Raw genomic sequence first — 12781 nt, 5'->3', positions numbered from 1 at the left:
AAACTAAGAAATACATTTTTTTTTTCAAATTTTCATTTAATTTCATTTAGTTAGCAAAAAATAAAAAACCCAGTGGTGATTAAATACCACTAAAAGAAAGCTCTAGCTGTCTAAAAATAAAATTTAAAAATATGGGTACAGTGTTGCATGACAGCGCAATTGTAATTCAAATTGTGGCAGCACTGAAAGCTGAAAATTAGCCTAGGCGCATCCCACCCCCATTCTAAGCCTATTATTTTTACCCTGTAAACAAAAGATCTTTATACATACCTATGTTGTGGGCCCTACAGTCTGGTCACATGATCGGGTCCGGTGCTTTAGTAAAGAGAAGAGATTGTAGACAACGGCTGCAAAGGATGGGCGATGATGTCACTTATAGGCTTACTATGAGGCATCGGTTTTTGGTTGTCCTGTCTCTACATTGAAGCCAGAGCTGGGAGTCGATTATTTGACTAGGCCGGAGTGATCTCAGCAAAAGTAAGTATACAGATCTTTCCTTTTACACGGTAGGTAGAATAAAGCTAAAGCTGGATACACACTATCCAACTTTTGTGGTTAGATTTCCTTCAGATTTTCCTCTTCTATGTAGTGCAAGGGCCTGCCAGATTGCATACATATTGAAAGTGTTTAGGTTTGACCTCATATTATATGGTTTTGGTAAGTCTGAAGGAAAAAGTCTTCAGAAAATCTTATAGTGTGTATGGCCCATTAGAATAGGACTGGGAGCAGATTTAACCACTTGCCACCCGCGCTATAGCAGAATGACGGCTACAGTGTGAGCTTACTTTGCCGGGAGGGCTGTTCCTGTGTGCCTCCTGTGGCAAGCTATGTGATCCCCAAGTCCGTAGGACTCAGCTGATCACATGTCGGGGTACAGGGCCAATCACAGCAGCCCTTTACCATGTGATCAGCAATGTCTAATCACAGCTGATCACGGATGTCAACACAAGCTGGCTATCTGCTTTTTTTCTCTCAATGCTGTTAGCGTGAGGAGAGAAGAACAAAGCTGATAACAGGCTTGTGGTAAAGGGACATCAGTGCCCTGATTATCAGTGCAGTCCCAACAGTGTTGCCAATCAGTGCTGCCAATTAGTGCCCATCAGTGTCTCCTCATTAGTGTCCCCTATCAGTGCTGCCTATCAGTGCCCATCAATGCTGCCTATCAGTGCAGCCTCATCAGTGCCCACCAGTGCTGAATCTTCAGTGCCCATCAATGCCACCTATAAGTGCCCATCGGTGCAGCCTCATCAACACACATCAGTGAAGGAGAAAAATTACCTGTTTGCAAATTTTTTTAAAAAACTATGAATTTTTTTTGTTCAAAATTTTCGGTCTTGTTTTGTTTGTTTACCAAAAAAATTAAAACCCCAATGGTGCTAAAATACCAGAAAAAGAAAGCTCTATTTGTGTGAAAAAAAAATGATACAAATGTTGATTGAGTACAGGGTTGCATGACCATGCGACTGTCATTGAAAGCTGAAAATTTGCCTGGGCAGGAAGGGGGTAAAAGTGCCCAGTAGGCAAGTGGTTATGTATAGTTATGTTGCATACAAGACTTTTTAAACCGCAGTGCAGCAATGTGAAAAGTAACAGGATTTAAAGAGGTATAATTTTGATGCCCTTTTGTCACGCTGGATATGTGCCTTCTAGCGCAGCAAAAATGCATACGTGTAAACGGGCCCTTAGGCTGGGTTTACACGGGCGATCCGATCAGGTTCGCCGGTCAGTTTTTCAGGCGGACCTGATTGGACCATCCATTGTTCTCTATGGAGCGGTGGCATCTGATCCGATCCTGTCCGCCAAAAAACAAACTGATTGAGGATCAATTCCCCATCAGTCTGTTGGATCGGATAGAGACGCACAGGTGGTACGTTTACGTTTGACCACCCCTATAGAGAACAGAGGGGCTGTGTCCGTGTCCACTCTGCATAGCGGAGTTGACACAGACCTGTCATTTGCCTGCTCAGCTGGGATCACTAGAGAGATTCCCTGCTGAGCAGGCAAATGCGCTTTAGGCTTCTTTCACACGGCCGCTCCGTGTGAAAGGTCCGCTGCGGGACTTTTTTTTTTTTTTTCCACGGAGCGGATGACATTTCTGTCATCCGCTCCGTGTGCCCGCATATCATCCCATCCGTTTGCGGCTGATATGTGGACATAATGTAAGTATATGGCACTGCGGATGTCAGCGGATGATACCGCTGACATCCGATTTTCCTTACTTTCCGTTTTTTACACGGATGAAAAAATAGGGTTCTGTTCCATTCGAAAAAACGGAACAGAACTGAAAGGAGGAAAATCGGATGTCAGCGGATGGTATTCCGCTGACATCCGCAATGCCATTCAGTTAGATTGTGTCCGCAAACGGATGGGGTGATTTGTGGACACACAGAGCGGCCGTGTGAAAGGACCCTAGAGTCCGCCCTGTGTGATAGGGGCCTTTGTGTTTGCCTGAACTTCCACTTTAAGAATTGCATTTAATATGTGTGCCTACACATCTGTCCAAACAGAGGGACAACTGAGGAGGAAAGAGGGATTTTGTTCAAAGAGAGCGACAGTCTCTCCAAACCAGGGACAGTTGGGAGGTATGCCTGAATTTAAAACTGGTTTTGCATTGTTTGTTACATTCAAAACCTTGCATATTCTTATGTTCGCAGAAATCCTCTGCTAACTACACAGGAATTACTTGATTTATGAAGGGCTTGCAGCTGGTAAATCGAAGTTAGTGGCAGTTCGGGAGTTGTAGTTCTGCGGTCTGTCTCTCCGTCATTTAGCGGCTAGACTAGAAAACTGAAACTCCCAGCGTGCCTTGCGCCTAGTCGTCATAGCCTGTAGAGGAAGTTTAATGCCAGACGTTCAGAGTTTGCAGGCATGCCTGTGCTAATTGGAAGTCAAAGGCTTGATGTTACCCAGCCCATTGCCCGGATTATAAAGGTTCATGGTCAGATTAAGGTAAGTGGCTGATTTGATCGTACTTAGGCATTTTGAAGGTGAACGTTACCAGGTGTCAATTGCAGACATGCTGTGTGGACCTCGGCTGCGCATAACTGATCCTTCTTTTTTTTGTTATCATAAATGCCTAAGATCAAGTTAATTTTTTGCACGCTTCCTGTGGATAAGCTTTGTGATTTAAAGCTTTTTGGTTGTAAATTTAGGATTGTAGGTAAAACTATAACAATTACTGAAATTGGATACAGGTCAGTGAAAGTGGACTTGAACTCGAAAAGTGAAGATGTTTGGTAGGATTGGGAACATTTTAAATTGTTACATTTGCCAAAGCAGTACCTTGAATGGGATGTGAGTGTGCCTAGGCACTTATTTACCTCAAGCCTTATAGCTGTATACCTGCAGTCTAAATCGAAGGCATTGCTTCCTCTGACTTCTAGTTCAAAGAGATCTGGTGATGTTGCTATGATTTCTTAATTTTAGGTGTCATTTTTAATTTGCATTGTCATAGTGCTGTTCTCCATGGGGACTTAAAGTGCTTGGTGTGGGGGCAGCCATCTAGAGCACATTGAGCCAGTCACCTATCAGCCACTGTGCTGCCCTATTTGTTGAAGGCTCTGACATGGGAAAGCATAAACCCTACCAAAATGGCTGCCTTCATACAGTGTAGAACAAGGAATGATAAAACGGTAGTGGGGAAAGTGCTGGTAGCGCACATGCAGTACCTATCCTTCTTCCTGCCTGTTTTGGGGGCACAGCTTCCAGGTCTGTTCTTCTAAGGCCCCATGCACAAAAGGAGAAAAGGAGCTGCAAAAATGCTCCTAAGCCGTGTTTTTTCAAGCACGTTTGGCACGTCAAGAGCTGGGTGTTTTATTAAAGTTAATGTACAGGTTTTTTTTTTTTTTTTTTAAATAATAAACATGTTATACTTACCTGCTGATCCTCCTCTTCTGGGGGTCCCCCGCCGACACACCTGGCTGCTTCCCCCTGCCAAGTGCATCCAAAAGAAGCTGCTTCCTATGGGGGGCACTTGAGCATGCTTGATCCTGAGCCGGGCTGCTTGTGTCTATTTAGTCACTTGGCCCCGTTCTCTGTCAGGTTTTGATTGACAGCCAAGCATCTGAGAGCAGGGGCCGGGGAGAAGAGCTGCTGCTGATGTGCACAATGTTGGATCTAGATTGGGTTTAGGGGAGTATTAAGGGGTGCTGTGCTACCATTAAAAGGGATTTTACCTTTTGGAGCGGAGCTCCAGCCTTTTTTTTTTTTTTTTTTTATTACTCCTGTGATAGTCGCAGTTTATGCAATCTAAATCTGCATATGCTGCAAATGAAAATGTAAGCTTCCATCCTTAGTGTGGGCATCTGAAACCCTCTCAAAGCTTCTTCCGGGCAATGGTGCTGCTGGGCACCCAGCATGCATTATGAACAAAGTGCTGCGCGTTCAGTGTATTGCAGGTTGCCTGGCAGCGTCTGAGGAAGTTCCTGCCCCATTGTTCTGCCAATGAAGGATGCCCATCAACTCCTGGGATTGATGACACTAATATCCCAGGACCCAATGGGTGGCAGGAAATTATGTACCTCGCCACAGCAAAGTACATTGGAAATGGGCATATTTATGCTCCTTAAAAGGTAATCTGCTTTAAAATAAAAACGTAATTCCAGTGGAATCAGCAACGCCAGAGGCGTTAAAGCGGAGCGCTGGCCTATTTTATTTTTTGTTTAATTTGTTTTTATTGAAAATGGTTAGACAGAACATAAACAACACAATCCGACACAGCAAAGTGCGGGGAAACTACAAAGTCATAACAATAGAAGTACAAATGACCAACGTATGCCATGCAGTGCCAGCAAGTACTACAGAACACAAATGCATACATCATATCCTGCACAGCTCTAATTAGAGATGAGCAATCAGATCATAAACAATATGAGCAGAGAGGCGTAAACCATGTCGGAGGAAAAGCAGAAGAAAGAGAAAAAGAGGAGATGAGAAGGGTGGGGGAGTGGGGAGGAAGGGGAAGGAAGAGGGTAGGTAGACCACGAGCTACTAAAGTTTAAGCCTATACACATTAATCGGGTGGGGCGGTATTGGAGGTGCCATTTGTGATTAAAGAGATATAAACCGGGGAGGTTTTAAAGGTGGACCATGAGTACCAGGTAGATTGGAAGCGGTCCAGTTTGTCTTGGGCAATAAAAGTGAGTTCTTCCAGCTGACAAGTCGCATCTACTTTTAGTAACCAATGCCGCACTGTGGGAATGGTAGGAGTGCCCCAGTGGACAGGTATCAAAGCCTTCGCAGCGTTAAGCATATGGGGTATGACTGAACGTTTATATTTGGAAAGAGGCAAGGTAGTACCATGCAACAAGACCACCCAAGGGTCAGCAGGGATCTTTTCTTCCGTAATATCCTGGATAATCTGTAGAATTTCTGACCAGAATGGCTGAATCACAGGACAATGCCACCAGATGTGCGCATGTAAGGCGGCTTCTCCGCAGCTCCTCCAACATAATGGGGAGATGGCCGGAGAAATAAGATGCAATTTCCGTGGAGTGTAATACCACCTGGAGAGCAGCTTATAGTTGGACTCAGCCATCCTGGTCGAAATAGAAGAAATATGTGCTAAGGCGAGTACCTTGTCCTTTCTACCATCAGATACCTGAGAGTCAAGGTCCCGTTCCCACTGGTGGATAAAGTCCGGGTAGGGTGGACTTTGCAGTGATAGAAGAGCTTTGTAAAACTGCGATGTAGAGTGGAGAGGGGCGTCCCGAGGGTGTAAGATGGCCTCAATAGGGTTAAGGCGCTGGCCTATTTTAGAACAACTTTAAAATGGGTCGGGGCGCTGCTGTAATGCTGAGAATGTATTAAGGTAAAAATCTTTTTACTTTTACAACTATTTTAATTTCATTGGCCAGAATATTGTTTTATTCTGACTATTGAACAGAAAAAATTCTCAAGCTCATTTAGACATGACGGGTTGTTTTTATGCTCAATAGCTTCTCTCATGAACAGAATTTATTTTTTACTTCTTCTAAACCACCCTGCCTTTAACCACTTCAATACAGTGCACATTTACCCCCTTCCTGCCCAGACCGATTTTCAGCTTGCAGTCACACTTTGAATGACAATTACTCAGTCATGCAACACTGTACCCATAAAACAGTTGTCTTTTTTTTTTTCACACAAATATAGCTTTCTTTTGGTGATATTTATTCACTACTGGGTTTTTTATTTTTTTGTGCTATAAATAAAAAAAAAAAGACTGAAAATATTGTGAAAAAACGCATTTTCTTTGTTTCTGTCATAAAATGTAGCAAATTAGTAATTTTTCTTCACAAATTTTGGCCAAAATTTTATACTGCTACTTCTCTTTGGTAAAAATAATCCAAATGAGTGTATATTTGGTCTTTGTGAAAGTTAGGCCCCTTTCACACAGGGGAGACTGTCGTCGGACTCAGTTTTTTCTCAGTGGGGGATTGATCCGCCGATCCCCCGCTGAGCAGGCTGTGTGCGGAGGCAGAGATGTCAGGTCCCCGCTGTTCTCTATGGGGAAATCCGATGGGAACGGACCGTCTGTCCGTTCTCATCTGATCTGCTGGACGGATGGAAAATAGGGTTTCCATCCGTCCAGATTTGACGGATCGGATGTCAGCGGACATGTCCCTGCTGACATCCGATGCCCCAAAGAGATGCATGGGGCATCCGTTCAGATCTGCCTGAAAAACAGACAGGCAGATCTGAACGGTCCACTTGTGTGAAAGGGGCCTTATGCCTCGTACACACGCAACGATTGTTGGCCGACCGATCAGCCGTCTTTTGTCCAGTGTTGTTGTGTTGGTTGAAATGTGCTCTAGACTGCACACACATTTTTTCGGCCAACAACAACCAACTTCAGAAGTGATGTCATGTGCTGGTTAACTTTCCGTGTGTTTTTTTTCTTCTCTGAGCATGCCCAGTCTTGCTCATCTGATTTTTGTCTGCCGAAATCTGTACTGACTGACGAACAATCGGCCGTTCTGTTGACGGCCAACAAATTTTATAGCATGCACACCAGATTTTGTTCGGCCGAAAAGTCGCAGTCGGTTGTCGGAAGCATCATACTAACAAGCCGACAATCGGCCGATCGGACGTTGGCCGAAAATTCACGGCCAACAATCGTTGCGTGTGTACGAGGCTTTAGAGTCCACAAGCTATGGTGCTAATCATTGAAAATTGATCACACCTGATGTACTAAAATGACCCCTTTTTGGAAAGTAGACATTTCAAGGTATTTAATAAGAGGCATGGTGAGTGTTTTTTTTTTTTTTTTTTTTTTGTCGCATTAACAGGTTATTTCTCTCATATAGCATATGTATACTTGCAGCTACATGCCAAACACATTCTACTACTCCTCCTGAGTATGGCGATACCACATGTGAGACTTTCACAGCCTGGCCACGTACAGAGGCCCAACATCCAAGTAGCACCGTCAGGCATTCAAGAGCATAAATTACACACATAATTTCCTGACAACCTATCGCATTTTTAAAGGCCCTGAAGCACCAGGACAATGGAAACCCCCATAAAATGATCCCATTTTGGAAAGCAAACACCCCAACGTATAATCTTTGAGGCAAAATGAGTCTTGTGAACATGTCATGGTTTCCAAAAGTTTTTGGAAAATGTGGACAGAAAATGAAAACGCATTTTCTCTTACGTCCTCTGACAGTCGCCGCCCATTCATACAGTCTTCACGATTGGGCATTGGCCTTCTCCGCAGGAGCAAGCTAGGCAGTAATTTTGTTAATACAACAAACATTAACATATAGACACACCCACAGGGGGGCGTCCCTCTGGCCAATATCCTCCAGCCAGTAACACTCTAATCCAGTTCTTTGCTGCCTAGCGTCGGGAGTAGGCTAGGTTTTCCCTGCTGGGACTGAGTGTCTCAGTTTTTTCTTTCTGAAAAGTGATTTTTCTTTTAAAATAGCTTTTTATTTTTCTCACCTACGCTAGTTAGTCAGAATGCAGGACTACAAGCATCAGCAGAACTGGGCCTCGCACTGGTTAATGTAGAACCTTATGGAGTTGCAGGCTTTTGGTACGCCCATGCCTCACAATGCCCCTGGAAGCGGGGACGAGCCTGCAAAGTTTTCCTATCTTCGCTGGGATGTCTCGCCTTCGGAAGGCCCGGGTATTGCTAGCATCCTTCCTGGCTAAGGGCACCCCAACCCAGGGTGGGGGGTCTTCTGTGTCTGAGCGGTGCCCACATTCGCTAGATGGTGAGTACTATTACCCCTCTGTCCCTGGGAACAGGTTTTTTAGGGGGTATTGAGTGGGCCCACTCTAAGGATGGCGATACATCTAAATTTTGCTGTAATATCCCCCTCATAACCGTGGGATGGCCCCCTGTGGCGTCTTACCTTCCCTGCCCCTGCGGGGGCGCTCCATCATCATTGTCAGTGCCGATCGGGCGCCATGTTTAGTGTGGGCGGATGTCCTGTTCTGGGCAGTGGCCATTTTCTAAGTGCTTTTCTTCCATTGACTTCTATCAGGCACCATTTTTTTTGTGGCTCATGGCTGGCTTTTGCCTCTAGGGGCGTGAGGTCACTTCCTCCTTTCACATCAGCCTTCTCTGCAGCATGGCAAGTATAGGGACACTGTAGGGGGATATTTTTATGGCTATATTCCTACTAGCACTCTTTTTTTCAGTGTGGCTTTAGTTAAGGGAAGGGTCTCCACCTGTAGTGCAGTTTGCGATAGGGGTCCACGGGAACCGCCGGTTTAAAGGGCCAGTGTCATTATTTTTGCACTTTGCTAATATGGAGTCCCAGGATAGCAAATTCCCCACAGACCTAGTTGGTGGTTCAGGTACTTCTGATTATACTTCCTTAGCCTCTTTATCTGCTGCACTTGCGACTTAAGCGTCAAAAGTTGATCTGCTGATGTCTGAACGAGTTACAAAGAAACGGCCTATGCCCTCTCAGTCTTCTGACTCGGAGCCTGAATTGGTTGCCACGGACGACGTCCCCCCTGAGGGGTCCCCGTCCTCTGTCGTATGTGGAGGAGGAGGATTCTTCCTCTGGGATAGCACTTATTAGCTCCGTTAAGGAGACTTTAAATCTTGATGATGAGCCCTCCATTGCAGGTAAGCAGGTTTCCTTCGGGACCCGCAAGTCCCTGAAGTTGGGTCAGGTTTTTCCTTGTCCCGAGGAGTTTCAGGAAACGGTAAATGACCAATGGCGTCGCATTAAGCATACGCTAGTGGTACCTAAGAGATTTAGGTACTGTTATGCTTTTGCGGATTCGGTTGATTCTCGCTGGACTGTGCTTCCTAAAGTGGACCACACTGTTTCCAGACTGAATAAATCCACCTTGATGCCCGTGGAAGACTCCCCGGTGTTTAAGGACTCGGCGGATAGACAGGTGGAAACGCTTTCCTGCCACATGTATATGGTGGCTGGTTCCCTGCTAAAACCGGTGTTCGCCTCAGTGATGGTCTCTCAGACTATCGCAGAATGGGCCAAGGTGCTTAGGCGCACTCTGGTAGCAGAGTCGGTTTCTGCTGCTGCGCTGGACATGTAGGATAAAATGGCACAGGCTGTGATGTACCTGTGTGAGGTGGCTTTGGACGAGGCTCCTTTGGCCGCACATCTTATTTGCGGTCGGGTTTTCAATCCGCCTAATTTATTTAGCTGAAAAGCTGGTCTGCCGACCACGCTTCTAAGTAGACAGTGTCTGATATCCCTTATGCGGGGGATCGTCTTTTTGGTGACACTCTGGATGAGCTGATCAAGGGGCTTACGAGGGGTAAGAGTACCCTCTTGCCTCAAGTTTCAAAGGGTAAATCTCCCTGCGCTAGGCGGGGTCCCTCCTTTAAGACTAACCGGGGGTCCTTTCGTGCCTTTGGGGCACTGGACACCCCTTCCTGAAGGGACGCTCTCACCCATACTGGGGGTGGGGGGACATCTGCGTTTTCCTGAGCCCTGGTTGTCCAAGATTTAGGACAGGTGGGTTCATGAACTTATTCGTTCAGGGTACAAGATCGAGTTCAGATCTCGCCCCGCAGACAGATTCTTTCCATCAAATCTCCATCTGACTCCCGATCGTTTTCGGGATCTACAACGGACGGTTCAAGATCTTCTCCCCCCCAAGGGGTCATCGTGCCTGTCCCTCCACGGGACAGGGTTCAGGGGTTTTACTCCAATCTGTTCACGGTGCCCAGAAAAGAGGGCAAGGTGTGTCTGATTTTGGACCTAAAGTTACTGAACCGCTTCGTGCGGGTACAGAAGTTTCGGATGGAATCCATCCGATCGGTGGTGTTACTGGTATCTGAGTCCAGGGGAATTCATGGCCTCCATCGACCTGAAAGATGCGTATCTGCACATCCCCTATTTACGAGGGTCATCAGCGGTATCTCTGCTTCGCAATCGCAGAAGAGCATTACCAGTTTGTGGCGTTGCACTTCGGTCTCGCTTCGGCTCCAAGGATGTTCAAGGTTTTGGCTCCTGTGTTGGCTCTGCTACGAGTGCAGGAGATTGCGATCTGCGGTTATCTGGATGATCTCCTGTTAAGGTCGAGCTCGAATGCCACTCTGTTGGGCGATCTGTCAGTCACGGTTCAGACGCTCCAGGCATTTGGGTGGACCATCAATTTTCAGAAGTCGGCTCTGTCCCCTTCGGTTCATCTCCCCTACCTGGGGATGATCTTGGACTCCGCTCAGGCGAAGGTCTTCCTTCCAGGGGACAAACTCCAGACTCTGCAGAACGAGATCAGGTCCCTCCAGGGACAACAATCTCTCCTCGCTTTGGTCATGCGGTCCCTGGGTCTGATGGTATCGGCCTTAGAGCCGGTCCCTTTTGCGCAGTTTCATACGATAAAACTGCAAGCAGAGATTCTTGCCAGGTGGGACAGGCATCCTCCTCTTTGGACAGGAGGATTTCTTTAAGCCACCAGGTGAGATTGGATCTTTTGTGGTGGCTCCAGTCACCGATTCTGACACAAGGCAAGTCCTTCTGGCTGTTACTGTGCACAGTGCTCACCACGGATGCCAGACTGTCAGGCTGGGGTGGAGTTCTGGGCATGATTTGTGCCCAGGGGTCGTGGTCAGGGGGAGGAGTCCTCCCTACCGATGTCCTGGAGCTCTGAGCAATCAAGCTCTGTTTGTTCCGTTGGTCGGCTCGGCTTCAGGGCTACCCTGTGCGAGTGCAGACGGACAACGCCACAGCGGTGGCGTACATGAAATCAGGGGGGCACCAGGAGTGCCCGGGCTGCCAGGTAAGTGGCAGAGATTCTGTCTTGGACCGAATCGCATGTTCCAGCAATTTCGGCCGTCCACATTCCAGGTGTGGAAAAATGGCAGGCGGACTATCTGAGTCGCTAGACCCTGGATCAGGGGGAATGGTCCTTACACCCAAAGGTGTTTTTGCCTTCTGTGTGTCTGGTTGGGGTCTCCGGACGTGGATCTGTTCGCATCCCGTCTCAGCAAAAAGGTGGAAAGGTTCATGGCTTGATCTCGTGATCCTCTGGCGGATGCCTCGGCCGCGTTAGTGGTGCCGTGGCATCGGTTTCGGCTGGTATATGCCTTCCTCCAATTCAAATGTCCAAGTTCCTCCGCAGGTTAGCCTCGGAATTGATGCGGCTGATTCTGGTAGCTCCAGACTGCCCGCGTCGGTCTTGGTACGCAGACATCGTGCAGATGGTTGACGAGCCTCCCTGGTGTCTTCCACTAAGAAACTATCTTCTGTCTCAAGGACCGTTCTTCCATCCTGCTTTACAGTCGCTGGCTTTGCCGGCTTGGCTGTTGAAAGCCAAGTCTTGACAGACAGGGGTACCCCGTCGGCTGCCATTCCTACCTTGCTAGAAAAGCTTCCTCTGGGAAGTTTTATCATCACACCTGGAGAGCATATTTTGCCTGGTGTGAGTCACAAGGTCTTCACCCCCGCTCCTTTTCGGTGGCAAGGGTTTTGGCTTTCCTGCAGACTGGGGTGGATCAGCGCCTGCCACTGACCATGATCAAGGGCCAGTTGTCGGCTTTGGCTGTTCTTTTCCAGCGTCCTTTAGGCATCTAATTCCTTGATTCACACCTTTTTTATTCAGGGGGTGCGTCATCTGGCTCCCCCCAGGAGGGCTCCCTTACCTCCCTGGGACCGGAATCTGGTTCTGTCTGTTTTACGACTTCCTTTTGTGAACATCAGAGAGATCCCTCTGCCTGTGTTGTCACTGAAGGTTACCTTTCTAGTGGCGATCACATCTGCTCACAGAGTGTCTGAGTTGGCGGCTCTGTCTTGCCGCTCCCACTATCTGGTTGTTCATAAGGTTAAAGTGGTCTTGCGACCAAATCAGTCTTTTCTTCCTAAGGTGGTTTCAGCCTTCCACCTCAATGAGGATATTGTGTTGCCTTTGCTTTGTGCGAAGCCCAAGCATCCGAAGGAATCTGCTTTGCATTCCTTGGACGTTGTACGGGTTTACCTTTTCCGTCATGGACTCTTTCCGGAAGTCTGTTTGTCTTTCCTAAAGGGACCTCGGAAGGGTACAGCGGCGTCTGCGGCAACCATTTCCAAATGGCTCAGACAGACGATTGTGCAGGCCTATTCGATTAAGGGTCAGGTTCCTCCCTTCCCTGTTAAGGTGCACTGTACTAGAGCTGTTAGGGCGTTTTGGTTTTTTCGCCACCAGGCGTCGGTGGCTCAGGTGTGCAAAGCAGCGACTTGGTCGTCTGTACACACCTTTTTATAAGTTTTACAAACTTGATGTGTTGGCATCTTCGGATGCTTCTTTTTGGCCGCAAGGTTTTGAGTGCGGCAGTGGTCTAAAGAGACGTGCTATTTTTCTCTGTCTCTTAGTCATGGGGTTTATTTCA

The 12781-nt window shown here is 47.1% G+C and overlaps 1 protein-coding gene across 3 annotated transcripts in view; it reads left to right on the top strand.

Annotated features, from left to right (window-relative positions):
- The first annotated feature begins 2816 nt into the window (after positions 1–2816).
- The window catches only part of NTAN1 (N-terminal asparagine amidase), a 989828-nt gene continuing 979863 nt past the window's right edge, over positions 2817–12781 (top strand). For all 3 annotated transcript variants that reach the window (XM_082262325.1, XM_082262324.1, XM_082262323.1), the window contains exon 1: positions 2817–2949. In XM_082262325.1, coding sequence (XP_082118451.1) covers positions 2869–2949 — 81 coding nt within the window. In that variant the 5' untranslated portion in view covers positions 2817–2868. The remainder of the gene's footprint in view (positions 2950–12781) is intronic.

The sequence above is a fragment of the Pelophylax lessonae genome (assembly GCF_965119305.1).
Source record: "Pelophylax lessonae genome assembly, chromosome: 6".
In the NCBI taxonomy this organism is placed as follows: Eukaryota; Metazoa; Chordata; class Amphibia; order Anura; family Ranidae; genus Pelophylax; species Pelophylax lessonae.
Note: the sequence above shows the minus strand (reverse complement) of the source record. Positions and strands in the feature narration are given on the sequence as shown.